The 27,878-nt window shown below is 37.4% G+C and overlaps 3 protein-coding genes across 6 annotated transcripts; 2 read left to right on the forward strand and 1 right to left on the reverse strand.

Moving 5' to 3' along the window:
* The first annotated feature begins 271 nt into the window (after positions 1–271).
* Positions 272–11,442, forward strand: SPY (Tetratricopeptide repeat (TPR)-like superfamily protein). Its single transcript, XM_086247189.1, has 18 exons — positions 272–750; positions 1,246–1,701; positions 2,037–2,198; positions 2,311–2,486; positions 2,607–2,682; positions 3,406–3,534; positions 3,678–3,797; positions 3,914–3,982; positions 4,063–4,144; positions 5,080–5,174; positions 6,065–6,129; positions 6,395–6,593; positions 7,644–7,838; positions 8,264–8,358; positions 8,467–8,602; positions 8,716–8,933; positions 9,647–9,774; positions 10,642–11,442. Exons 2-18 carry the CDS (start codon positions 1,291–1,293, stop codon positions 11,037–11,039), a joined length of 2,754 nt encoding a protein of 917 aa, XP_086103315.1. The 5' UTR covers positions 272–750; positions 1,246–1,290; the 3' UTR covers positions 11,040–11,442.
* Positions 11,443–14,686: 3,244 nt separating this feature from the next.
* Positions 14,687–17,786, reverse strand: LOC147282115 (Cyclophilin-like peptidyl-prolyl cis-trans isomerase family protein). Its single transcript, XM_086247765.1, has 6 exons — positions 17,644–17,786; positions 17,406–17,501; positions 17,242–17,303; positions 16,991–17,124; positions 16,371–16,455; positions 14,687–15,061 (listed from the first exon to the last, which is right to left on the reverse strand). The coding sequence occupies exons 1-6, from the start codon at positions 17,713–17,715 to the stop codon at positions 15,016–15,018; spliced, it is 495 nt and encodes a 164-aa protein (XP_086103891.1). The 5' UTR covers positions 17,716–17,786; the 3' UTR covers positions 14,687–15,015.
* Positions 17,787–18,007: 221 nt separating this feature from the next.
* Positions 18,008–27,569, forward strand: LOC147282116 (mitochondrial fission protein ELM1-like). Of its 4 annotated transcripts, none has more exons than XM_086247524.1 (11): positions 18,008–18,139; positions 18,260–18,401; positions 18,577–18,646; positions 18,975–19,071; positions 19,581–19,730; positions 19,813–19,939; positions 20,365–20,477; positions 20,553–20,616; positions 20,737–20,830; positions 27,056–27,164; positions 27,430–27,569. In XM_086247524.1, exons 1-11 carry the CDS (start codon positions 18,011–18,013, stop codon positions 27,529–27,531), a joined length of 1,197 nt encoding a protein of 398 aa, XP_086103650.1. In that variant the 5' UTR covers positions 18,008–18,010; the 3' UTR covers positions 27,532–27,569. The 4 variants fall into 4 exon arrangements, with proteins under 4 accessions (XP_086103650.1, XP_086103651.1, XP_086103652.1 ...); XM_086247525.1 differs by having other exon boundaries at positions 18,260–18,395; XM_086247526.1 differs by having other exon boundaries at positions 18,260–18,372; positions 18,572–18,646.
* The last annotated feature ends 309 nt before the right edge of the window (positions 27,570–27,878 follow it).

The raw sequence follows: 27,878 nt of genomic DNA on the forward strand, positions 1-27,878 counted from the left end.
TTTATTTTTTTTTTCTTGTAGGGGATTATATGTAATAATTTTGAAACTTTAAGAGGTGTATGTGTAATTTTTTAAACCTCAGGGGGTGTATGTGAAAAGACAATAAACCTCAGGGGTGTAAGTGTAATTAACATATATTAGGATTCACACACATTACCGACTGCACTTGCACGCACGAGTGTCGCGTGGCAAATTATACATAAGGGCTTCCAAATTTGCTGCAAATACCAATTATACCATGGTAGCATGGAGCCGGAGCACATTAGGCAGAGCCAGGTCAGCCATTTAACAACGACGACCCTCTCCCTAATTCCCGTTTGCGCGGTCTCAGTGAGACTCGTAAGCCTAAGAGGCAAGCAGTGGTATAAAAGCAAATACGAATGGAAAACGAGGTTACAAAATAGAAGGGGTGTTCTTGTCCCCAATTCCTCAAACGTTGTTGTGATTAACGGACGGACGGACTCTCTGACTCTGGCCAAGTTCGGGAGACATTCAACCTCTGTGAGTGTCGGAGAGAGAGACAGCAGAGGCCGGACCTCCGTAAAACTGTAAAACCCCTCTCACACCCACTTTCTCTCTCTCTCTCTCTCTCTAGGCTCTAGCAAAGTCTGGTGCTTGACAAAGAAGGAGCTTGAGGGCCATAACTATGCCCTAAGCTCAACCCTTGATCGCTCAACATGACCCACTCTGTGTAGGTCGTCTTCTCGAAGAAGAAGAAGAAGGAGCTGAGCTCTCATCGACCTCTCCAGTGTAAGCTTCAAAAGTTTAATAATTTCACTTGCATTTTTGCTTTTTCCTCTGTCCTCAGTCTAATAAAAGCGTTTTGTTGTTATCAAAATTGTAATTTTCGATTACTATGCCGATCAGCTTCTTTGTGCCCAGTGCAATTTTGAAGCTTTGTTCATTTATTAGGGTTTTGTCGATTGCTCAATGATCGGTTTTTAGTGGAGTAGCTACTGTGATCGTGCCATATTAGGGTTTGAAATTGTAATTACTGGGGGCTTTTAGAATGTAAAAGCAATGGTTAGTTTGTTAAGTTTTGCGTGGTCTTGTTCTGCTAGTAATGCTGTTACATTGCCATCTAACTTAGTTGAAACTTGACTCTTGAGCCTTCGTTCAAGTCCGCATTATACTAATTCTTCAATATTTTGGTTTATCCACTTTTATGTGAAACAAAAATGTAATTTTTGATGTTTTAGTGAGCTAAGTTTTAAAACTGAAACTTTATATTGAATTTGTTTATAGGTTGATTTTGGTCCAAAAAATTAGTGAGCTTTTATCCATACCCAAATGGCGTGGACGGAGAAAGATGCTGGTAATGGGGGAGATGGGGACCCAGTTGGAGCTAATGGGTTCTTGAATGGGTCCCAGCCTTCTCCTAGTACCAGTGGCTCTCTTGTCAGTGCAACTCCGGTACAGAAGAAGTTTGAAATGAAAGATGCTCTTTCTTATGCCAACATTCTTCGTTCAAGGAACAAGTTTGCTGATGCTCTTAGTCTTTACGAGACTGTGTTGGAGAAAGATGCCGGAAATGTGGAAGCTCATATTGGAAAAGGAATATGCTTGCAAATGAAGAATATGGGAAGGCTTGCTTTTGACAGTTTCACAGAAGCCATCAAGTTGGACCCACAGAATGCATGCGCACACACACATTGTGGTATTTTGTACAAAGATGAGGGCCGCCTAGTGGAGGCTGCTGAGGTATGCTCCTATTACTTAATTTGCTACTTTTGTGGGACAAAAAACAATGAAAATTTATTTCATGTGTAAAGATATAAACCTGCTTAGCAGTCTTACTGCAATTAGTTTTTTTTTTTTTATTACCTTGCCTCCTACTTCCCTTACTTAGTGTGTGCATCAGAAAAAAGGTAAGCACACTTGAGGGTCAAATGACTTCAATAATGGTAGTTGACTATGTTTCTCTTGACCTTTGATCGTATCTATTATCTACTAATTTTTTGTGCTTTAAGTGATTTATTGATCATGTTTAAAGTTATGAAATATTACTAGTTACCGATCAATTTTGCTTGGAACAGTCATATCAAAAGGCTCTGATGGCAGAACCTTCATACAAACCCGCTGCAGAATGCCTAGCCATTGTATTAACGGATCTTGGAACTAGCTTAAAGCTTTCTGGCAACACTCAAGAGGGATTGCAGAAGTATTATGAAGCTTTAAGGACGGATCCACACTATGCTGTAATTTTATATTTATTTTCCTTCTTGCTTTCTGATGATTTCTGCCTCTACTTTTACTTTTTTTTTTATTCGTCTTACAAATTTATATTCTCAATGCACTCTTTAAATGCAGCCTGCATATTATAACCTTGGTGTTGTCTACTCTGAAATGATGCAATTTGACACGGCCCTTGGTTGCTATGAGAAGGCTGCAGTGGAGAGGCCTATGTATGCTGAAGCATATTGCAACATGGGTGTCATTTACAAAAATCGTGGTGAATTGGAGTCTGCTATTGCTTGTTACGAGAGGTAAGTCTGCTGTTTGCATTCTATTTTTCGGTTTAAGTTGACATATTCTTACCAAAAGAAATTGGTCGATGGATATATCTATGCTGATGCTTTGCTTTCTTGGTTGCTATGCTGTCCCAGGTGTCTGGCTGTTTCACCAAACTTTGAGATTGCAAAGAATAATATGGCAATCGCCTTGACAGATTTAGGAACAAAGGTGATATCTCGTTCTTTTTTCTTCTTTGGTTCTCCTGCCATATCGATATCTTGTCTTGCTGTAGTAAATTATGTTATTCTTATGTGTCCTAGAATTTCCGTTTTGGCTTTGAGACCTAATTTTTTCATGACCGTCATCATCGTTTTGTTGGGCTTATTTGCTAATGGTTGGATAGGTTTAAGAAGTGGCTGGTTTTGTTGATTCTGCCAAGGGCTCCAGAGAAATCGTGTACTAGGGGGCGGTGAATAGAAGGACTGGTCAAACTTTTCACACTTGATTTTCGTTCTTTCAAGTGTGATTTGCTTTGAAGAGATAGCCTTATTTATAAGCTTCAAATAGAACCCCCAAAGTCTCTTAGAAATACAATGACTCTCTAAAAGACTCATTAAATAATAGAGAAATACTGAAAGACTCATTATTTAATAAAGAAATACTAAAGACTCGTAAAGTAATAGGAGACTTTTTGAAAACTTAAAGACATCAAGTCTTTCTGATACTCGAATAAATTGACTCTTAATAACACTTGACATTAACTTTTACATTGACTATTTGACTTATTTATTTTTATTGACCAACTGAAGTTCTCACACTAATTTTTGATAAAGAGAAACACACACTAACTCATCTTCTAGACATTCTCATGCTCCCTATTTTCTCATTCCTAGAAAATTTTCAATTTTTTCTTTTACACCTGATTTTGGATTCAGTAACATGTCTATTTAGGTTAAATTGGAAGGAGACATTGATCAAGGCATATCCTATTACAAGAAGGCTTTGTATTATAACTGGCATTATGCTGATGCTATGTATAATCTTGGAGTGGCTTATGGTGAAATGCTTAAGTTCGACATGGTAAGTTTTTATTTCTTTTTTATGGAAAACTCTCTCTCTCTCTCTCTCTCTCTCTCTCTCTCTCTCTCTCTCTTTCAGATGTATTTTCTTTATTGGTTGAGTCAGTTTGACATGGTGTTTGTAATCAATTTCTGTTTGTGCAGGCAATTGTGTTCTACGAACTTGCTTTCCACTTCAATCCCCATTGTGCAGAGGCATGTAATAATTTGGGAGTAATATACAAAGACCGAGACAACCTTGATAAAGCAGTAGAGTGTTATCAGGCAATTTTTGATACTTGCAAAAAAAGTTTTCTTTAATTTTTCCCTGGTAAAATACTGATTGAATGACATTACCATTATCGTATTTATTATCATCATTGTTTATTATCAATTTGCAGATGGCTTTGTCAATCAAACCAAATTTCTCACAGTCATTGAACAATCTTGGTGTTGTCTACACTGTCCAGGTTTGGTTTCAAGCCCTTGTAGGTGTCGGACTCTAGAATGTCCATTTATCAGATAGTCACTGATCCACCCTCTTTGGCAGGGTAAAATGGATGCTGCCGCAAGCATGATTGAGAAAGCTATAATTGCAAATCCCACATATGCAGAAGCATATAACAACTTGGGTTGCTCACTTTTTTATCTCTCTCTGAGTTTTTCTTTCTTTGAACTTTTTCCATTCACATTACCCTCTAGACACTATGCAAGATTTGGACCTTGGTGACTGTTTTTCTATGATGTCGAAGTAGTGTCTCATATCCTATTTTTCTATAAGTTGTAGTAACTCGTGATGGAATTGTTGTTAGCGTTAGGTATCTAAATTGAATGATATGATTGGTTTTAGAGTTTATTATATAATTTATTTGACAATATATATTTGGCCATCAAACGTGCTCTTAACTTATTTGATTCTAATAGAGTTGTCACATTCAACTTGGAAATGAGCAAGTCTAGGATCTATCTTAATCCATCTATAAAACTCTGAGCAGAACTTTGCTTACTAATTGCTATAAAAATTAGGCCCAAAAAAATGAAAAGAATTTTCCAAAATTTGTTTTGAATTGTGTCTACTTTTGGTTGACTGTGTTTTGTTTCTTTTTCTTTTTAATTGGGAAATTTTTAACCATTAATGTGCTTGTTGGGTCTTAGGTCTCAAAGGGGTGGGTGGGATTTGAATGAATCTTAATTTGAAATTCAAATCTTGCCAGCAGCAAGATGTATTTTTATTAAAGAGCACAAAAGGTTAGATCCTTTAAAAAACTAGTCTATGAAGATAAGAACTCTATGTGGAAGGGATAATGCCAAACACCTGCTTTGAGAGCCCATATTTGAAATAATTGTTTCCTACGTACCTAATTTAGGGAAACTGGGAAAGGTCCTTTACAGGATTTTATTCAGAGTGATATTCTATAAGTAGAAATTGTTGAGCAAGTTCTCTACTTTTATCCATAGTGATTTGAATTGCTATCGTTGTTCTATTGTTGTGGGGATACCCATCCATTTTCTTTTATTTTTTCTGAGTTTTGTGCTAAATTCATTTCTCTTTATCCTTTTTGTACAGGGGTTCTCTACAGAGATGCGGGCAACATTACTCTGGCTATTGATGCGTATGAGCAATGCCTTAAAATAGATCCTGATTCCCGAAATGCAGGCCAGGTATTAATACTCTCGGTTCTCATGGGATGTACGCACATGAATTCTTAGTGTTTTTAAATATGGTCATTGTGGTTTATGTCCCTAATATTTTCTTTCACTGAAAAAATTGTCAAACTTGTAGTGCATACTTCCTTCCTGGTTTCTTTGCTTTCTGCATACATAATGGCAATATTTTGATATCAACATGGAAAATAGGATAGATAGTTACAGTTCTGATGGGAAATGTTTTGGTGCAGTCCTTTAGTTGATGCAATAATGAGGAACTACTATAATTTACGATATGCTTACGATGTTTTTTGAATGCAAATGTCTAAATCATAACATGAAAATCTTATCTTTTTTGTCCCAGCAATGTCTTCTGTGTCCTTGAGTTCATTATCGGTAAATTTCAGATGTGCATGCATGTTTTATCATTTGTGTGAGGCATATTAGTTTTTAAAAAATGACATGGATTTCAAATCTCTCCCAATGTGCAAAAATTATTTAGCATTATCACACAGAATGGCTTGTCTGAGAGCCACAATATGCTAGTCATGGTGTTCAGAGTGCAAACATCTGTTTTGGTGCTCATCTTAAAGCTTGTGTTTAATGTATAGTTATTTTTTCTTGCCAATGCCTTATGGCAGACTGATTCTTTCCTGCATCCCCAACTCTCTTTTCTCTTTCCATGTCTTTTTTACAAGAATTTGCATTCCTTTAAACATCTTAAAGAGCTCATGTATGAAAATATATGACATATAAATATATATTGGTTGCGTTCACAGTTAGTAGTTTAATGAAGCAACTATATGACATATAATGATTGTTGGTGCTTTTGGTCTCTCTTATGACAAAACCTCTTCTTTGCAAGTTATGTTTTTAATCTTATATGGTTGACCGTTTTCTTTCAGAATCGATTGCTTGCGATGAACTACATAAATGAAGGACATGATGAGAAACTTTTTGTGGCTCACAGGTTTCACATATTTTTCTTAAATTTGCATGATTGTTTCTCCTCGTCATTATTTATTGAATATAATAAGCTTAAATTAGTATATTATAAAAGTATATCATAGAATAAAGGTATAGCCTAGTCTTAGTGGTAAATGTAGTTTTTCTATTGGCTTTTGTTTATTCTATTTTTAGCTTCTGTTTTCCATTTCACAGTAGCATTTAGCACTGGAAAATCTGAAATTCCAGCTTTTTTGGTGCTTTATGAGTTTATATTTGTTTACATGCAGGGACTGGGGTAGACGCTTTATGAGGTTATATTCACAGTACACTTCATGGGACAATCCAAAAGATCCAGAACGGGCCCTTGTGATTGGATATGTATCTCCTGATTATTTTACTCATTCTGTGTCATATTTCATAGAAGCTCCGCTTGTCCATCATGAATATGCCAAGTACAAGGTGGTTGTTTATTCAGCAGTTGTGAAGGTATCCGCTTTCTAAAGATTTATGATTTATATCTACATTTTTCGATTTTAGTTGTCCAATTTGCCTTCAAATTTTGTTTTTGCCTTCTGTAAACTGCGTCCTACATCTTCATTTGCTTCTTTCACCAACATTATACTTTCTTTGCTTTTATTTATCATTTTAACATATATTCTAAAGTCATATGTTTAATGGAGAACTTTTCATCTCTCTCTCTCTCTGTGTACGTATTTTAGTTTTACTCAGCTGTTCCTTCTCTCTTTCTGATTTGTTCTCTCCCATGGCAATATGTCATCACTCTTTGATTGGAAAATAGCAAAAATTTGATTGCTTCACTTATGAGTTATGACACCCGTTATTTGTTACTTTGGTTGGAGCTCCCAGAAATCCACACCTAGCTCAAGTTCGACTCTTGGAAAGGCACAACTGCCCCCTAGGATCTGTCAACACCAGCCTTGGTCATTGCCTTTTTTCACTTTTGCTTCTTATCTGTTGCATGTATCATTGCCACTATGTTGTTTTCTGCCATTTTTTATCAGTTACTGACATTGCCACTTTCTGCATCTTTCATCTTTGCAATGTTGTAGTGTTCACTAATCCCTTTCCAACATCCATGAGCCACCATCCCAAAGTTAACTTACCATAGGAATCTGCCTTCTAAAAGCCTATCCTTCTCATTATTGTAAAGGTCGCCACCTCCAATAAATAGCCATCTTTACTATAGTTAGCACTTTTTCCACCACAACTATTGTATTGTAAGTACTGCCACGACCACTGTTAACACTATCATGATGGTCATAAAATGTCTCTGCCTTCATCTCTTTGTCTATCTGTTAACAAAATATACCAATTTCCTAGGATTTGTCCAAAGTTTCTTAGTTATTGCTCCATTGGTTGTAAATTTACATTTTGTTTTTTTGAAATTATGCTTTTTTATTTACCTCAATGTTTATGAAATTCTTATTGCTTATATAACAAAAGCTATAATTAGAGATATTTTATGATTAGATGATTTTATCCCAGACAATTTGGAATTTATTTTGTATGTCACAGGCAGATGCCAAGACCATTAGGTTTAGGGAGAAAGTCTTGAAAAAGGGCGGGATTTGGAGAGATATATATGGGATTGATGAAAAGAAGGTTGCAAGCATGGTTAGAGAAGATAAGGTTGATATCTTGGTGGAACTCACTGGCCATACTGCTAACAATAAATTGGGAACAATGGCATGCCGGCCCTCGCCTGTTCAGGTATGCTGAAGGGTGTTCTGATTTTGCTTGGGCATTTAATTTAAAACATTCTTGTTCTTTTGTTAATTTGTGATTTTTCTTCTCAGATGTCTCTTTTAGTATAATGTACAACATTGCATAGCATTTTGCAAATCTAGATTTTTTCTTTTTGGCCTTAGAAAATCTGGAAATTGAGTAACGTTAGAAGATTATCTTTATCCTGGAATAGGCAGTTGTGGTTTTCCTGGATTATTGTGCAAGTTAAAGCATCTTGAGTTGCTTTATTATTGAAGCCTATTTTGTTCAGTTTAAAAAATGAGGGCCTCACATCAAATTTGTTCCTTTCAGTTGTCTTGTGCCTCATTCAGTAATTCATTGTTCAAATTGCATTTTTTGTACTGGATTGTATTCTGGAAGTAGCTAACATGCTATTGCTTGATCTATAGGTGACTTGGATTGGCTACCCAAACACAACTGGTTTGCCAACAATTGATTATAGAATCACAGATTCACTGGCTGATCCTCCTGATTCAAAGCAGAAGTAGGTCTACTACTATTACCACGATTATTATTACTATTATTTCTGCAGAATGCAAGCATGAGTTATCTGATAGAATAGTCTGTTTATGACATGATATTCAAAATGCAGGCACGTTGAGGAGTTAGTTCAATTACCAGAATGCTTCCTTTGTTATACACCTTCCCCTGAAGCAGGTCCTGTTTCCCCTACTCCTGCTATTTCCAATGGCTTTATTACTTTTGGAAGCTTTAATAATCTGGCGAAGGTATTGGTTAGGTTGGATTTAGGCTACTTTTTTTATTGTAATCAACCATAAGCATCTAGATTACGTATCATATAATTCTTTGCCTCACTCTTCTCTTTCTTGTCTCTTATTAGATCACGCCGAAAGTGTTACAAGTTTGGGCAAGTATTCTTTCTGCAATTCCAAATTCTCGCCTTGTGGTAAAATGTAAGCCTTTTAGTTGTGATAGTGTAAGAGAGAGATTTCTTTCAACATTGGAGCAGCTGGGGTTGGAACCACTACGTGTTGATCTTCTGCCTCTAATTTTACTTAATTATGATCATATGCAAGCCTATTCTCTCATGGACATCAGGTAAATTTGAGATGTTTTTCTTAAATTGGTAAGAGAGTGGTGTGAAAGTTTGTTTATATATCATGTTTAGTTATCTCTGTTGGATGGTCAAGGAAAGCAGAGTTTTTTCCCCCTATGTGTGGGCTCATTTTCCTCTGTAACTCTTATAAAACGTTTTCCTCTATAACTTGATTTTGATAGATTGTGTACTAAAAAGAAAATGAACATATGACATGATTTTACTCAGACAAACAATAGACTTAATCTTTTAAAGTGTTGTAGGTAAAAGTTTAAATATTTTACAAATACTATTTTATTTGTCACTTTAAAAATAATTAAGTTAGGTTGGGCAAAAATTAAAAGGCAAATCAATTAAGTTATTTTTTTTTCTTGTAAAAGTAAAAGTAAATATTTGAATTATTTGTAATAAGGACTCGTAAATAAAAGACACTTAAGATATTTTAAATGCCTTTATGAACCAATCAGATGAAAATTAAGATACTATAGTAATTTTGTAATAAATTCAGAGTGCTTTGTTAAGAGAATATTTTATTTATGTAAAAATTATTTTTAAAAACTCTGGATTGACACTTTTGTTAAGGGTACTTCTGTGCAATAAAGTCTTGCTAGATTCACTTGTGCTGGTAGCACATTTTTGTGAGGGCTTCAATTCTCTTGTTTCCTGTTGGATCTTGTTTGGACATTCTAACCCATGTTATCTTCTCCTTGTGTAGTTTGGATACGTTTCCATACGCTGGAACAACCACGACATGTGAATCTTTATACATGGGGGTTCCGTGTGTTACTATGGCTGGTTCAGTACATGCACACAATGTTGGTGTTAGCATTCTTAGCAAAGTGGGTAAGGAATTTTTCTATCTGCATTTTTGATCAATGTCTATCTGGTGTATCATGTGTGATTTGCACCAGAGATTACTGTTTTCCTTATAGAAATAAATATATGGCGTATCATGTATGATTTCTACCATAAATATATAAATGAAGCAAACGAAAGTGTGAAATTTATATCTCTTACGTCTAAGAAGAGAGGATGTGTTGCACAAGCTCTAGGACATCTGTGATAGAATTTCCAAGAGCCTGAAGAAGGACATTGTGTAGATGATACCTGTACCCCCTTACTGTACTACAAGAATGCAGACATTTTACTATGATAATTCTATTTTCTTTGCTCGCTTAGAAAAAAAAAAAAAATTCTTTTCCCTTTGCTTGCTTAGGTTTACAGTTTGCACCATGTTCATCTCTCTTACGACTTGTGCTTGTATGAGCTTGGCAGATTGAAGCATTCTGCTCTTAGTGTGTGCTCTGAGCTATTAACTTGTGGAGGGGTAGATTAACTGTTCTTAATATTTGAGATATAGAATGGGAGAATGCGAGAAAAAGAACAATCTAAGTGTAAAATGAATGTCTTTGGTCTTGGTGGTGGGATCGCTCCCATGGTCACCATCTTCCTAGTCTCTTATCACTCTTAACACACACTGACATGCCTCAGAGTTCAGATCAAACATTTCCAGACCAGACTAGGCAAATAGAGGTATCAGTTTAGAGTTGATTTTTTTTTTTCATTATCAAGCATTCGGTGGAGTGGATGTGTGCAATTATCTGCCTTTTTGTCTTGTCTGTGTGTGTTTTCCTACTTATGATGTCAGCATTGTTTTGCCATTGATAGTGCCTAACAAATTAAGTGGAATTCTGCCTAACTGCAATACAGGGTTGGGAAATCTAATTGCTAAAAATGAGGACGAATATGTCAAGTTGGCAGTGCAGTTGGCATCTGACGTTACAGAACTTTCAAATTTGAGAATGGGTCTCCGGGACCTTATGTCCAGGTCACCTGTCTGTGATGGACCAAAGTTTACCCTTGGTCTGGAGTCAGCATACAGGAACATGTGGCGCAAGTACTGTAAAGGTGAGGTGCCATCACAACGGAACATGGAAATGCTACAACAGGAGGCAATCACTGAAGAGCCGCCTACCAAAATCTCTGAGCCAACAACGATTACATTACCAAGAGAAGACCCTCCTGGATCTATTAAGGCTAATGGAATTAATCCCCTACCACAACCTATGCATAATCTCTCCACTCGTGAAGAAAATGGAAGAGTCTGATGGGCACATATCTGAGGTGTGCTTTGTATGGAGATTTGTGTGGTTCAGAAGGGTGATTTGATCTCCAGCGGTATATTTTAATGGTGTCTGCTTATGTTGGAATTGAGTCCAGTGGTAACTGAGGCGGCACCACTAGGTTTCCTTGCATTAGGATCACATTTTTTGGGGAAGAACTGGTGGCAGTACTCGGAGTCTTACATTTTTATCTGTTCAACAAAGGAGGAGTTAAAAGAGCTGATGCTATGAGCTGATATATAGGTAGCTGTTTCACAGTTTTTCCCCTGACTATAGGATTGTGGTTTGTAAATTGTAAGAGTTTTTTCTGTTTTTTAAAGAACTGCTTGTATGATTTTCAAATGGCATAGTGTCAAATTACCTGGTATCTTGGGTTTGTTACTTTGTTTACAGTGCAATCCTGCTCGTCTCAGAAAATTGTATGATTATCTTTTTATCGGGGGACTGCGGGTCTAACCTACAAACCAGTTTACAGATGGATTTGGACTGGGATTATCCATAAGCATGTGGAGTGGGTTTCCTAATATGATTGTATTCATGAAATCTTCACGCTCTTGCATATGGAGCCTGAAGTTTTTATCATGATTCATGAAATCTTCCTCCTGCCCTCTCCATGCTTATCTTTTATTGTAGAGTATACACCTGTGACAAACAAGCTTTCTCGTGTAGGTAATTATGCCAACTCTATTGAATATCGAACCAAAGGTAAAAGAGGGTGATTTGGACCCAATTTTTTTATCAGTAGTCCTAATAATTTAATAATATATTATTTTTAATTTTATCTTAATATAAATTGACTATTGAGAATAAATATTTAATTTAATAATTTTAAAAATAATTAACTTAAACTATATTCAACAGTATCACTATACTCAATAGTTCTGTATATCTAACATCTTCACTTATCTCTCCGACAACTCTACACACCCCTCCTCTTTAACAAAATCGTAAACCCCATTACACTAACATTTTCTATTGGAGTTATCGAATATTCATGTCTTGATGGAATGAGAAACCAATCCTCATTCCCATTCCTATTTGCACTCCTACACAGGAGCGTGAGGGTACAAAAATGATCGCTATAGGTAAGAGAGGGTAACATGCGGTACAGCAGTACTCTGCTGCTAGACGTCTGGGAGGAAGATTTTGGGCGACTAATACATCCTAGCCGCTCATTCGCTTTTAATTGAATCTTGTGGCTGGTAATTCATGTAAGTGTTAAAATAAAATAAAAACCTTCTTTTCTCTCTCTTGCCCACTCTTTCTCCTGCCCAGTTGCCCTATCTGATCCCGTCTTTTACTATTCCCCCAAAATTTCAGCAGTTTTCTCCCGCCTTTTTCCTCTCTCCCTCTCGCGTTCGTCAAAAACCCACAATACCCAGACCATTTTAGCCATGGCTACTAAATAGCATTCTCTCCATTCGAATCCAAAAATTGAAAATCTCTTCCTCTCTTTCATTCAATGTTAGCTTCTGCTCTCTCCACTCTCTCAACACATATTAGTTTCTGCTGTTAATAGCTTAAATTGGCGCCAGGTATGCTTTTCCATCCTTCAAAAAGCTCTTCTTTGTTTCATCAAGACCAATATAATGTATTTTGTTACTGTTAATTCAAAGTTCATAATCTTTCTTCTAGTGATTTATCTACAAAAATTGAAAATCTTGATAGGGGAAAAGAGAATGTTATTATTGGTAGAAATAACTCTGTATAAGAAAAAAGAGGGGTAAAAAAACCTACAGACTTCCTACGTTCTTTAAAAAGAAAAATTTATGAATTTTATGATTAAGTATTCTTTATCATGCACTTTGTTTTTATTTAATACTTTTTGTACATATGTTAACTTACCCTTTCTCTTATGAACTCTGTTTTACCAATTAAAATGGATAACAATGTTGAAAGCAACTTTTTCAATTCTGGGAGAAATAGAGGAATACAACGTACAGGTTGCAAGGCAAAGATCACCATATATAAGAGTCGCTCATCAGACAAGTGGGTTGTTAGTACATTTGTTGAGGACCACAATCACGCACGTACATCTCTAACCAAAGTTCATTTATTAAGGTCACAAAGGTGTCGAAAGTGAAGAAGGTTTTGACAAAGCATCGAACACTAGGTGGGCAATTCCTATGGGCCACCTCCCTCTCTCAAGCTCGATCAACCTCCCTCTTCTTACAAAGGCAATGTGTCGCTTTAAATTGCCACTCACGCTGATGGGTATATTGGCCTTGGCCTTCATGAAAGAGATAAGGTTTTTAAAGGATGGAAAAGCATACAGACACCACTTTGAGCTTTGAAAGAAAGGAAGAGATTTCAATTCTTGGATTTGAATGGACAGAATGTTATTTGGCTTTGGCAACCATGGCTAAACTTTTATGGGTGTAGTGAGTTTTTACTTTTTAACCAAAACGAGGAGAGAGAGAGAGAGAGAGAGGCAAAAGACGCGTTAGATAGGGTAGGAGAGAGAAAATGGTTATTTTAATTTACTGGGACACGTGCTGTCCAAAGTTGTGTTAAACACTACATCAATTACCAGCCAATTCAATTAAAATCAAATGAGCGGTTGAGATGTATTTAGTCGCGCAAAATCCCCCTCCCAGACGTCTGGCAGTAGAGCACTGCTGACATGCGGTATACTCTTTTTGCCGAAGTTTATATTTTGTTGGTGAACTGGGGGCCTAAGGCCCAACAAAACATTTTCCCCAAAGTTTTAAGTTGAGATCATTTGGCCCATAAATCCTGCATTCCTGAGGGATCATTTCTTCTTTTTTTTGGGCCAATTTTGTATATTTTTTAATTGGAAGTTTCTTTTTTCTTTTTTGCGGAAAAGGAAAGAAAAATGTTTGGAAGGTGTTACTGTGATTGATTGAAAGAAACGTTTAGTGCATGAAAATTAAAAAGTATTGACAATTTTGATATTGAGAGAAATTAGATTATAAATTATGAAGTTTTTTGAATGAATGAATATGTATGGATTCGATATCCATTAAAAGCAAAAATATAATCTATTTCTCTCAATCCCCTTATTAGCTTCTACTTTCATTGTGTATTTTTGTGTTATTGGCCTCTTTGGTAGAATCAGTCGGAAGTCCTGAAGGGCGATAGTTTATTACTTTATTGTATGGCGGATGTCAGTGATTCGAGTCCACTAAACTCTAACTTGTGAATTTAGGACTTCAGACTTAAATGATTCAATTCCTTCCATATCACAAAAATAAATATTAATATATAATTAACTAAATTAAAGATAAAATAAAATCTGCAATACTGGATATTTTTCAAACACAAGCGATGAAACATTTAGTTTGAGCATGTTTGTATAGACAAGAAATAAGCTTCTAATTTGAAGGAAGAAGATAAATTAATCATAAGAGAAAACTTATCCATTCTAATCCCCCCAAAATAGAGAGATTGGTTGGAATATATGTTTTCCCTTATAATTAATCCATCTATTCCCATCTTCTTCCTTAAGTCAGAAAATACCCTTCATCTTGTTCCTTGAATACACATAAATCTAGCCATTTATCCAATCCAATTCAATCATATGCATCAAACGAAGCCAAGACTTAATGGTGTCTTGTGAATATAATAGAAAAACCACCAAAGCTTTTGGGGTTAGCCCAACTAGTGAGGGAGGATGGGGTAAAAAGTTAGGATTATAATATGTAAATGTTCAATTACTACAGCAAGGAGAGTGCATATCATCTAAAAGGTAGAAAACTTAAGTCAAGGAATCAAATTCTTAAACAGTATAACAGCCATCAGAAAATGTGTGAGGTGACAAAAAAGGGAGCAAGGTTCAATCCAGATAACCACCTCCCCCCTTTTCACCATTAGTGTTCTTGTAAGCAGCTCATATACAGCAATCATCATATTCGTCAAAGATACAAAATATTCAATTAACTTGTTGGAGCGACCTTGAGTTCGTTGGAGAGACCATTATCTCTAACAGCATCTTCACAGTCTAATCTTTGACAGATGTTCGCAGTATTTTCACATCATGGACTGGTCTGTATTTTGAACAAAAGCATGTGAATTAGAAGCTCTGACAAATCATGCAAACTAAAGTCTCCTAAATAATTGTACTGAGAAAGAGCAACAACTAGAATAGCACTGACCATTAAGTGCAAATTTACAGATCTTGCTTAAATATGTATGAAAATAAAATCGGAATGAATGGTGGAAGATGGCTCCAAAAAGGCATGACAGAGTGCCATAATAGCATGCTTGCCTAACCTTACATGATATTCTCTTAAATTAGAATTCATGTTGTCAACTGGACAGTTTCATGTAAAAGGTCAGATCAACAGATTGAGTAAATTGAACAAGATATTCCAACTAATGACAAATTTATCAATTCTCCCAGCATCTTTTCCAAGTGAATAAGCAGACTCCCACAATTCGGACAAAAAACAAAAAAAGCAGACTCCCACAATTCACACTCTTAACTATTGACATATTTAATAATTTTACCAGCATCCTTTACAAATTATTTTGAGAATCAAGTAGAACGACTAAAATTGTTCAGCACCTCTCCCTACTAGTCTATATTCAAAATTTTAGCCAGCTTTACCACCCACTCCTATGATTGAAGACTTAGTATCATAATTTTGAGTCCACAAGTGTTCATTAAAAGAAGAAAATGGTCAAATATATAGCATCACCAGTTGGCATTGATCTCTTTCTCACTTCTTATAATATTAACTTGTACCGCAAAAGATTCTTTTCACAGATTTTGTAAGACACATCACAATATAGCTCATAAGTTGTAGCTTACTATGTCACCTGACTCACCTCTTTTCACCCCAAGTTTCAGTTACTGTTGCTACTGATATTCAGAAACATATTCACTGGAAAATAGGGAATAATAAACTTGGACAGTATCCACCTATGTCTTCTAATGCATTTTAGATCTATTTTTAGTGTTCTAAAGTCAAAAGAACTCTTATGACCAGACAACCCAAACAAAGACTTTTGTATGCTATCACACGAGTTTATAAAACATCCTTAAAAAGAATTAAGAATATAGAAATTCAAAGACAGAATAATCTTAGAATGTCTTCGTGGTAATCTGATTCTACAAGAGGTACCAAGTTACATTCTAAATATTCAAATTCTGAAATATGGCAAGTTTTTGGGTTTAGTGCAGGGAACCACAACAGAATGGGAAATTTAGGGGATCCAGCAGTCTCCTAGGACAGTTGCCAAGATCTTACAAAGAGTTTAATAACCAGGAGCAATCATTTGCAGATAAATGTAAACAGTATAAGGCCATTTATATGAATCAAAGCACAAGAATACAACTAAGGGAAAGCATACCTATCATTATTATCAGTTTGGACACTGCCAAGTCTTTTGATAATTTCCATTCCTCTGCACACTCTTCCAAATATTGTGTGCTTTCCTGAAAGATAACAGAAATTTCAGGTGAAGTCTTATTAGTGCAAGACAAATCTTTACAGTATAAAACTGTATGATGAAGACTGAACAGAAGAAAAGAGAGAGCCTTCCCTACTCACACTGAAATCCATTCATGAAGTTTTGTTTGTAAATAAATCAACTAAAGATAAATCAATGGTAACCAATAAATAAATCATAAAATGCTGATGGCAATATCACACAGAAAAATTGTTATGGTAAGAACTGTTTTTCAATTTGCAGTAATTCAAATAGTTCACATAGTGATGTCTAATGCAATTATGCAAATAACTTCTAGAAACAAATGGAACAAATCCATATATGGTCAAAACTGTACCAAACCACATTGTTTGCAAGATATGTAGCTCATGATAAAGCACAAACATTTAGTGTTAAGCATAATTTCATGCAGCCTAAGTAAAAGAAAAGAGGCTTACTGCACAAAATACATATGAAAAAAAAAAAAAAAAAAAACCTTTGATAAAACAAAGTGTAAACATTACTTGGTAAAATTATATTACCATCCAGTGATGGGCATGGCGCCAGCGTGATAAAGAACTGGCTTCCATTTGTATTTGGACCAGCATTGGCCATGGATAAGACGCCAGCTCCAGTATGCTTCAACTCTGATCTTATCTCATCCTCAAACTTTGCACTGAAACGCATCATACAAGAGGGTCTTCAATATGGATTATGATAGAAAACAACCTTCAAATATAACCACACAATATGAGTAAATTAAAAAAACAAAAAAACAAAAAAACAAGCATACCCATATATGGATTCTCCACCCCTTCCTGTCCCGGTGGGATCACCACCTTGCACAATAAAATCCTAAACCCAATTCCAATCCAACCATCAGAAAAAAATAAAAATAAATAAACAAACTTTGTTTTCTTAAAAAAAAAAAAATAATACAAAAACAAAGTTTGGAACCTTGATGATTCTGTGGAATTTGACATTGTCGTAATAACCTCTGCGAGAGAGCTCAATGAAGTTCCTGCAAGTCCTGGGTGCGTGCTTGTAGTAAAGCTGTGATTTTTAATGGTTTCCCAAAACAAAAATTACGTCAAAATACGAACTTTATGGATTGGAGTCACTGTTTGGTTACTGGGAAAGCAAGAGAAAGTTGAAGTAAAAGCTGGGAAGAAAAATTACAGAGTTACTGAATTACCTCAATGGTGAAAGCACCCATGGAGGTTTCTAGAGTGACCTCCGGAGACCCTCCTTCTGCACTCGCCCACATCTTTCAGACTCACTCAGACTTTTTGTTTTTTTTTTTTGGCCAGGAGACTCACTCAGACTTGGACTGAGAGAGACTTGAACTTAAAAGGATTTTGACGGTTGAATCTCGCTTCCTAAACCGACCCAGAAAACCCTTTGCTCGTACGATATGTCGTTTTGTTATACGATGTGTCGTTTATTTCAAACTTGTAGTTTAAGACTCCGGGGTTTAGATACAGCAACAGCCAACAGCAGCTGAGAACAGAAATGAAGTGACTGATGAAGATCGAGACTTGAAGGCTTTCGAGCTTTCGGAGATGTTTCAAGGTGGGGCCCACGGAGCTATCAGGCGAGCAGTTGTGATCGGAAACGGATTTGCAGGTGCAGAGAATCAGAGCATTGGCTTGGTTCGTGCTCTGGGTCTCTACGGTCGCCAATCCCTTTACGTGAGTACCATCGTTTTCTTCAAAAAGCTTGAGAATTGGAACTGGGTTTTTGTTCTTGAATTGTTTGCACACTATTTTTAATGGGATTTGTACATATTATATGTTGTTTTGGTTGAGCAGCGTGTTACTCGGCCAAGAGGAGGAATCAACGAGTGGCTTCACTGGCTTCCACTTCGTCTTCATAGAGAAGCAGACAGTGTCATCACCAGGATTAAAGGGAACAACAAAGTCATGCCTCTTTCTGCTGAAATAATAGGTACTTGTTAGTCCCTCATGTTGCAATGTGTGTGCATTTTGCTAATAAGTTCTTCGATTTCTACTGTGATTTCATTTATGTGGGGCCATGTGGATTTCATGTAGACCCCACATACATGGATCAATAAGGTAAAGAAGTTGAACTAATGGCTCTTTTTCTGCTGAAACAGGTGCTAGCTCAGGCCTCTCAGCTGATATTTTGGAAGCTGATGCAAAGCAGATTGCAAACTTGGCTCGTCAAACATTTGACAAGTACGTATGCTGCTACTTCTCTTTCGTTTTCACTTTTCAATCTCTGAATCTAAAATTTGTGTTAAGTTCTATTTGATGGGTAAGTGGGAAAAGGCACCTACATGCATGCATATAGCATATATGATCTGACTTCAGTATTAATGCGGGAGTTTTAGTGTATAGCATATATGATATGACTCCAATCTCTGAATCCTCACAAGCTCATAGCAGATATGATATGACTTCAGTCTTAACGCAAGAGTTGTAGTGTTATTGTAAATTTTGTTTTGTAATTTATTTGATAGTAAGAAAAGGCACCTACATGCATGCTTCATTTTTTTTTCTCCAGAGATGGCCCGTTGCTGGTGGTTGCATCTGGTCGGGATACCATTCCTGTTGCTAGCGCCATAAAACATTTAGCTCCAGAAAATGTTTTTCTTGTCCAGGTTAAAGTTCAATTTCCCCCTAAAAGTAGATGCATATGATAATTGATTGGTAAATTCATATTACTGATTAAAAAAGTGAGGCACTATAACAGTTTTTTGTACAACTTGTTTTATCTTTCCTACTTGTTTTTTATTGAACCTTGGTGATATACTGGTATCATTATTAATTAAGATGGCCAAATCATCCCCTTTTTTCTCACTGCTGTTTATGTTTATAACCTGTTTTTTCACAAGGATTTGAAGATTCAGTTTCTTATTTATTTGGATTTAAATTATTATGGAGACACAGGTGCTCTGTCAAAAATATAATTGGCAAGTGTTTGCTTTAGATGAAATGGTACATTAAGATGTTGTTGCATGAATTTTACCAGCTATGAGGTTATCTGTTTTCTGCTCAAGAACATTTACGTTTTTCTTCGGTGCATTTTGTAAGATGGTTGTAATTTAATGACACATGCAGATACTATAATGTCTGATAATATTATTTTCTCTCTCAAAACATATTTCAGATACAACATCCAAGGTCGCATTTGAATAGATTTGATTTGGTGATAACTCCTCGCCATGATTATTACCCATTGACTCCTCATGGACAGAAGCAAATTCCTTGGTTTCTCTGGAGGTTGATTACCCCACGTGAACCACCTGGCAGAAATGTGGTGCGTATCTTGGTTGAGTAGGACTTGTACAAATGCCTTTCAAGAATAATTTTGTTGACAGGTTCTCTATTCTGAGTTTCAGGTTCTCACCGTGGGAGCTCTTCATCGGGCTGATACTGATGCACTTAGGAGTGCTGCTTCTGCCTGGCATGCTGAATTGGCACCGCTTCCAAAACCTTTGCTTGTGGTTAATATTGGAGGCCCCTCAAGTAATTTTCTGCATCCAAAAATCTGTTATGGTTTTCATTTTGTCTTCTTTATGAGCAAACAATTCTGATGGATTCCTATCATTTTCACTGTTGTTGAAGCTTTTAAAATTTATGGCATTCCATACAAAATTATTAACAGAAATAATTGTGTAATATATGAATTGATTAATAATAAATTCGGACACTGCTAGGAAGTAGGATCTCATTTTGTGGTGCTGAAGTACTGTTGTCTTTCATACTTTATGACCTGGTTTTGCTATGTCAGTAGCTCTGACTATTTACATGATTACATGCAAGAGTTATTTGTTTTTTGAAATGACAATTTGAACCCCTCTTGTATTTTTACATTGTTCAAGTTGTTTCTCCCTGCATGCCTTTTATTTAAAAGATAATCAAAAGAGTCTTGCATCCATATTCTTTCATAGGCAACTGTTCATATGATGTGGATCTTGCGAAACAGTTAGCTGCTATGCTGCAGGATGTACTTTGGAGCTGTGGAAGTGTGAGGATATCTTTCTCTAGGAGAACTCCTGAGAAGGTATAAATGCTCCTTGTAGATCCTTTATAGGTTTTTAGACGGGGACTTATATTCTCTGTTTCATGTTTTCAACAGGTGTCCAGAATTTTGATGAAAGAATTCAGTACTAATCCGAAAGTCTACATTTGGGATGGTAAAGGTACTTAGGTGCCATATCCTTACAATATGTATGTATGCAAGTATGTGTGTACTTAATTATATATCTATGTACGCAATCAAGAGGGAAAAATATTAATGTTGCTTATGTAATACTGCTTAGGTCGTAATCCACATGTGGGCCATCTAGCCTGCGCAGATGCTTTTGTCATCACAGCTGATTCAGTAAGTATGTTGAGTGAGGCTTGCAGTACCGGGTATGTTCCAAGTATGATCACGACGTGGTTCAACTTATTTTTTTTTTTTGGTAGAGTGGGGGCCTAAAAGACCCAAACAGCAAAGAAACTAGCTATTAACAAAACGACTTCTAGAAAGCCCAACCAAATCTTCAATAAGCAGCATCTCACAAGCAGGAGGAGGATCTTCAAAAATAGTCAAACCAAGCTCCAAGGAATGCCCAATATGAGCAAGACCATCAGCAAGCCTATTCTTTTCTCTAAAGACATGCGAAACTTGGCAGCTCCAATCCCTGAATATCAAATTTCTGCAAGCCGAAATGAGAGAGTCCATAGGATGAAGACCAGAAGTAACCTTGGTAACAAGCTGAACACCAGTACTAGAATCCATTTCAACCTGCACCAACCTATATCCATGATCCCAAGCAATCTTCAGTCCTAAATAAAGGCCCCAAATCTCAGCAGAAAGAATTTCACCTTTACCCAATTTAGAGGCAAAACCAACAAGCCAATGGCCATTACTATTTCTCAAAACACCACCAGCACTAATGGAACCATCAGAGCCAAGTCTGCTACCATCCACATTTAATTTGACCCAATTGACAGGAGGAGGATACCAACATAAATGAACTTGGACCTTAGCAGGTTTGCAAGATTGAGTAGCCATAGCAGCAAACCATTCTTTGACAGAGGCCTCAATAACCATATTGGGATTTGAGGGAAGAGAGAAATCAGCCTCAAAAATAATTCTATTTCTCCACTTCCAAATAAACCAACAAGCAAAACAAAACACAAACCTCCACTGAATGCCAGCAACAGAAACAGCTTTGGATTTAAGGTTAATCAACAACCAATCATGAAAAACCAGCACATGAGAGGAGAGGATGAGAGGGGGCATTGACAGACTAGCCCAAATGGATTTAGATCTATCACAATCCCTGAAAAGATGTTGCACAGATTCCAGGGGATGACCGCACCCTCCACAAGCAGGATTATCAGTCATTTGTCTTCGCCATCTCTGCTCATTAACAAGAAGCCTATTCAAGCACAACAACCAGAAAAAGGATTTAACCTTAGGAGGAATATTCATTTTCCAGAGAAAGTGCCAGTCCCAAGCAAGAAAATCACCATCCTCAATAGCCAGACAATAAGCTGACTTAACTGAAAAAGAGCCAGAAGGGGAAAGACTCCAAATCCATTTATCACCACTGCAACCCTCCATATTGATGGGCAAAGCAGAAATATGGTCCACAATATGAACAGGAAGGAGGGACCTAAGAAGGGGAATATCCCACCCCTGATCAGTATAAAAATCTGACACTAAGGAGAAAAGATGATCATCAGGAACAGAAGAAATAGCATGATCAAGCAAACAACCAAAGCGAGTCCATTTATCAGACCAAAAAAGAATAGAGTCACCCTTCCCAAGTCTCCAAACAAGGCCTTTCTTAAGAAGTTTAGCACCATGGATAACACCCATCCAGGTACTGGAGCAACCAGAGGTAATAGGCAAGTCAAGAATGTGATTAGCAGTACCCTGGAGATACTTACTCTTGAAAGAACTAGCCCATAAACCCTCATCATGCTGCAGAATTCTCCAACTTGACTTAGCTAATAAAGCTTGGTTCATCAATCTCATTTTCTTAAGACCCATGCCACCCAAAACTTTAGGTAGGCAAACTTGACTCCATCTAACCAAGTTAGTCTTATGCTTAGCTTCAGTAGTTCCCCAAAGAAAATCCTTGTGAAGTCTATCAATTTTATTGCACACAGAAACCGGCAATTTAACTGATTGCATGGCATAAATAGGGATAGCAGAAGAAACTGATTGAATTAAGGTAACCCTACCAGCCAGAGATAAAGAGCCAACCTTCCAAGAAGCAAGTCTACTTTGAACTTTTTCCACGATTTCATTATAGGTAGCTTTAGTGACCCTGGAATGAAGTAAAGGCACACCTAAATACTTGCCCAAGTTCTGAGTAAGGGGGGAACCACAAATACTACTGACCTCAAGAGCAACACATCGGGGCGTATTAGGAGAACAATAAATTCTGGATTTCTCAAAGCTCACCAGCTGACCAGAACCAACGCAAAACCTATCCAAGCAGGACTTGACAACAAGAGCTTGCTGCTTAGAGGCTTCACTGAACAAGATGATATCATCAGCAAAGAAAAGATGGGAGATTGAAGGCCCACTCCTGCTGATTTTAACAGGCTTCCATTTATGAGTAGAGACAGCATCATTGATGAGATGAGCAAGCTTCTCAACACATAAAACAAAAAGGTAGGGAGACAAAGGATCTCCCTGCCTAACCCCTCTCTCAGGAACAAATTTCTGAGTTAATTCACCATTAACAATCAACTGGTAATCAACACTAGAAACACAACACATAATAAGCTCCAAGAAAGTACCAGTGATGCCAACCTCAATCAATACCTTCTTGATAAAATCCCAGCTAAGTCTGTCATAAGCCTTGGCTAAGTCAATTTTCCAAGCCATATAACCCTTTTTAGCCTTGCAACGTCTGAAAGAATGAAGAATTTCTTGAGTGGCAACTATATTATCAATGATCTGCCTACCAGGGATAAAGCTAACCTGGTTAGGACTAATCAAACGCTGCATTAAAGGTCTAAGCCTGCTGACCAAAATCTTAGTAACCACCTTGTAGAGGGTGTTACAAAGGCTTATAGGTCTAAATTGAGAAATCAACTGAGGCCCAGAAATCTTGGGAACTAGAGCAATAAGGGTGCTCCCCAAACCAGAAGGGAGAAAACCACAATTGAAACACTTCTTCACCATGTTGTAGACATCATCACCACAAATGTCCCAATGCTGATGAAAGAAACCAGCAGTAATCCCATCAGGGCCAGGGGCTTTCATAGCACCAATAGAAAACATACTATCTTTCACAATTTCAGGAGTGATTTCAGAACCCAAGTAAGCTAAATCATCATGAGAAACATTAGGAAAAAGATTAGGCATAACAAAACTATTCTCAACCAAAGGATCAGTAGCGAAAAGACTTTGAAAATGCATAACCGCAATCTGCTTAACCTCAGGTTTTTCCGTCACCCAAACCCCATCAGCATTAAGTAAACCTTCAATCTTATTTCTTCTTCTTCTGACAAGAGTGGAGAGGTGGAAAAACTTACTGTTCCTATCTCCCTGTTGAAGCCATTTAACTCTAGATTTCTGCTTCCAGAAAATCTCTTCATGATCTAAGAGAGTATTATACTCACTCTGAAGTTCAGCTTCAAGATTAAGGAGGAAAGGATTGGGATTAACACATATAGCTTTCTGGACCCCTCCCAAACGAGCAAGAAGTCTTCTTTTTTTATGAAAAAGATGCCCAAAAACATCAATATTCCATTGCTTAACATCAGTAGTGAAACAAGCAATTTTACCAAAAATATCAAGATCCTTAGAATGCCAAGCAGAACTCACAAAGTCCTTGAAATCCTTGTGATGAAGCCACATATTCTCAAATCTAAAAGGCTTGAGGGAAGGATCAGGAATTTGATGGCTCTCTAAACAGATAAGCAGAGGGCAATGATCAGAAGAAGCTTTCGGAAGATGTTTAACAAAAGCATCCCCAAAGAGCTGTCTCCAAGCAGAGTTACAAACACCTCTATCCAATCTCTCTAAGACAACCCTGCCTTTTTTGTCTTTACCTTTCCAAGTGAATTGGGGACCAATAAAGCCAAGATCAATAATATTCCAAGCTTGCATCCATCTTTTAAAACCACCAACTCTATAGCCAGCAGCACCACCCTGTTTTTCACTAGAGCAAACAAGCTCATTAAAATCACCAGCAACAAGCCAAGGAAAAGAATGATTAGCAGCAATAACACCAAGCGTTTGCCACAACTTATCTCTTAACTTTCTGCAGGGACTCCCATAAACAGCCGAAAATAACCAATTCCGCATCCCAACACCAGAAATACAAACAGTGAGAGCTTGATCCATAGTATGAACAACCTCTACATGAGAAATATGATGGGACCAGAGAAGCCATATCCCTCCAGAGAAACCAGTAGCATCCACAACCTCAAAACTGTGAAAACCAAGACCCTGAATAACCTTGAGGGCTTTGGAGCCACTAATTCGAGGTTCAATAATAACAAGAAGATCAACTCGATGCATACAAACCAACTCTCTAATAGTGGCCTTAAAGTTCTTACGACCCGCACCCCTAACATTCCAAATTAATAAATTCATTATCAATAGGAGAAAAAAGCAAAAGGGGCCAAGAGGACAAGCCTCAAGCATCAACCATTCCCACCTCCCTAGAGAGAGGGGAAGAAGCATCCACCATAGCAGTATTAGCACCTGCATCATCATTCTGACCATCAGCCAAAGAATTTGGAACACAAGATAACAAAGGGTCCTCATCTCCAACAGCCATAGCATCCCCTCCACCAGGGTCACCAAAACTAGGAGGTTGGTGACCAAAGGTGAAAGTGTCTTTTGGCACACTAGAGGTATGATTAACAACTTCAAAACCAGGAAGGTATTTCTCAAATCCTCTCCCAGCAAGGCCAGCAAAAGCAGCATTCAGAGTTCTTCTAAGAACTTCAACTTCTCCATAATTCAGGTTCTTAGTACCACTAGAGGAGGGTCCATTAGGATTAACCTTTGAAGGATTAGCTTTCCCCTTATTGGAAATATCTGAGAGAACTTGCCTCCTAATCACAGGCTCCATAGTTTTCTTAGGAGACCAGACTTTCTTAATCACAGAGTTTTTGCCCTTGGCAGCAATTGCATCAGCTTTTCTAGTCCCATCATTAGAATCCATCTGATTCACCCCTTCCTTAGATTGCAGAACATTAAATCTAGACTTCTGAATATTAACATCAGCCTCAGCATTAGGTACACTAGAATTAAATCTAGGTTTCCTAGGCCTACTCCGCTGCTTGGGCAACATCCAAGCTCCATGAATAGGTTCAGTGACCATGTTCTGAGGATTAACTCGAAGATCAGAAGGGTCATGACCCATAGCAGACTCATTAACACCACCCACAGCCACCTGACCAGAGCAATCAGAATTCACAACATCATTTACCACATTAGTTTCCATATCTGCAGCCCCATTCTTAGCAGGCTCCTGAAAAGGGCATTTATCTTGTTTATGCCCATATCTTCCACATTGAAAACAAATTTCAGGCATCCCCTCATATTCAAGATTGTACCAAATACCATTGATTTCCACAAAGGCCTCAAGAGGCTGAGTTAAATCCAATTCAACACAAATTCGAGCAAACTTGCCCCTAGAACAAGAATTAGTCAGAATATCAATTTTCAGAAGCTTACCTAGGGCATCACCAACCCTTCTCATAGCCCAGGCATTAAAAAATTCCATTTGCGCACCTGACACACGAATCCAGACAGCCATCCTGGTAATAGTGTTAGAGAAAGGATCAAAACCAGGCTTCCATTCTTGAATTGTAAGATAATTACCAGTGATAATCCAAGGACCCCCAGTCAACACAGCTTGACGGTCCACATCTAAATCAAATCTCACCACATAATAGCCATTCTGCAGATCGATCATCTGCATACCCCCCTTCAGACACCATTTTTGTTTAAGCCGAGCCATAAGAAAATTGAAGGAGTGAGATCGGCCCAAGAGTTTAACAATGAGGGCTCTGCGCCAAGGTCTGCACAACTTTTCCATGGCTTTATCAGAAAATTTGAGACTAGGCCCCTTCGTACCACGAGTAACCACACAATCTTCACCATCCACAAGGTCAGGATCAACACCAAACTCCAGATTCCCTTCCGAAACAGGTTTCACAGAGTTCATTAGCTTTGCCTTAAAGCTCATCGCTATTCGTTCAGAAGCCGTAGACATCGGAGGAGAGACATAACTACCGAAATCAGGATCATCGGCAGATCGACCTCTTTTCATGACTCGATTATTTGCAAAATCAGGAACAACAAAGTTCATCGTAGAAACACCCAGCTCTCCGCCACCAATTCCTGGTCGGAGAGCCGAGAAAACGGGGCCCTCCGCTGGCTGCGCCACCCCAAACGAAGGACACAGGACCAGAAAACCCCAAAGAGAAAAAGTCCGTTCAGGCGCGTAAGGCGCGTTCAAGAATCGCCAATCTCACTAAGCCACGTCAGCAAGAGGCGAAAAAAAATGTCAGCTAGTTTAACTTGGTTCAACTTATTTTTGATTGTTTAAAATTATTGCTTTGGGATGAAGTTCATCTGTTTCTAAAAGTTCATAATTTTCACTTCAGCAAACCTGTTTATGTAATTGGTGTCGAACACTGTACATGGAAGTTTGCAGACTTCCAGAACTCTCTGCAGGAACGAGGAGTGGTTCGACCATTCACCGGTAAAGAGGATGTAAGTCGCTAGACATTAAGTTGTGTGCTTAGTTGCTTAACTATATGTTGTTTTGAAATTACAGTTGTGTTTGTTGTGAAAGAATTTTTAGTCATTCCTCACTCTTTTAGTTAGTAATTGAGAAAAGAAGGGGTCTAAGCAGCTTTCTAATAGGAGGGTGGAAATAGCTCTCATATTTGCGGATGACAATTCATTCTAATGTGTTTGTGTCGTCTCATTTCATGTTGGTGCATTTAATGATGTTTTTATTTTTTTGGTTTGGTAGATATCCAAGTGTTGGAGCTATACGCCACTTAATGACACTGCAGAGGCCGCTAGTCGGGTGAAAGTGGCACTTGCTGAGCGTGGATGGAGTATACTTAGCTAACGGGCTTGCCAACATTGGATCGGTAAAGCCCACTCAAGTAGTCCAGTCCAATGCTTGACCCAGTTTTGTCCAATTCTTTATCTATTTCTTTTTTTGGACTGACTGTCCAATTCATCCTTTACCAATGTATATAATTTTTTATTGAACTTTTCTGTATGCCTGTGTCGTTCTAGGGCGACACCCAAGTTGTTAAGATACATCCCTTTGTAGGGTTTATCTGAGTTTTAGCCTAGGGTTGTAACCCATAAATAATTATTCAATAAAAAAATGTGAAAGAAAAAAGATCAAGGACACATTCAACACCAAGAGATGCAAAATTTGCTAAACATGGCTGGATCATATGTAGA

This window comes from Dryas octopetala, chromosome 6 (genome assembly GCF_963921425.1).
Source record: "Dryas octopetala chromosome 6, drDryOcto1.1, whole genome shotgun sequence".
Classification (NCBI taxonomy): domain Eukaryota; kingdom Viridiplantae; phylum Streptophyta; class Magnoliopsida; order Rosales; family Rosaceae; genus Dryas; species Dryas octopetala.

Coding starts and splice junctions, on each gene's coding strand:
- SPY (XM_086247189.1), top strand. CDS start 1,291: ATGGCGTGGACGGAGAAAGATGCTGGTAATGGGGGAGATGGGGACCCA. Junction 8,359..8,466: donor CCTCCTGATTCAAAGCAGAA/GTAGGTCTACTA, acceptor TTCAAAATGCAG/GCACGTTGAGGAGTTAGTTC. Junction 8,603..8,715: donor GCTTTAATAATCTGGCGAAG/GTATTGGTTAGG, acceptor GTCTCTTATTAG/ATCACGCCGAAAGTGTTACA.
- LOC147282115 (XM_086247765.1), bottom strand. CDS start 17,715: ATGTGGGCGAGTGCAGAAGGAGGGTCTCCGGAGGTCACTCTAGAAACC. Junction 17,125..17,241: donor GGTGGAGAATCCATATATGG/GTATGCTTGTTT, acceptor GATGCGTTTCAG/TGCAAAGTTTGAGGATGAGA. Junction 16,456..16,990: donor GCCATGCCCATCACTGGATG/GTAATATAATTT, acceptor GTTATCTTTCAG/GAAAGCACACAATATTTGGA.
- LOC147282116 (XM_086247524.1), top strand. CDS start 18,011: ATGTTTCAAGGTGGGGCCCACGGAGCTATCAGGCGAGCAGTTGTGATC. Junction 18,647..18,974: donor GCTCGTCAAACATTTGACAA/GTACGTATGCTG, acceptor TTTTTTCTCCAG/AGATGGCCCGTTGCTGGTGG. Junction 20,617..20,736: donor CTACATTTGGGATGGTAAAG/GTACTTAGGTGC, acceptor AATACTGCTTAG/GTCGTAATCCACATGTGGGC.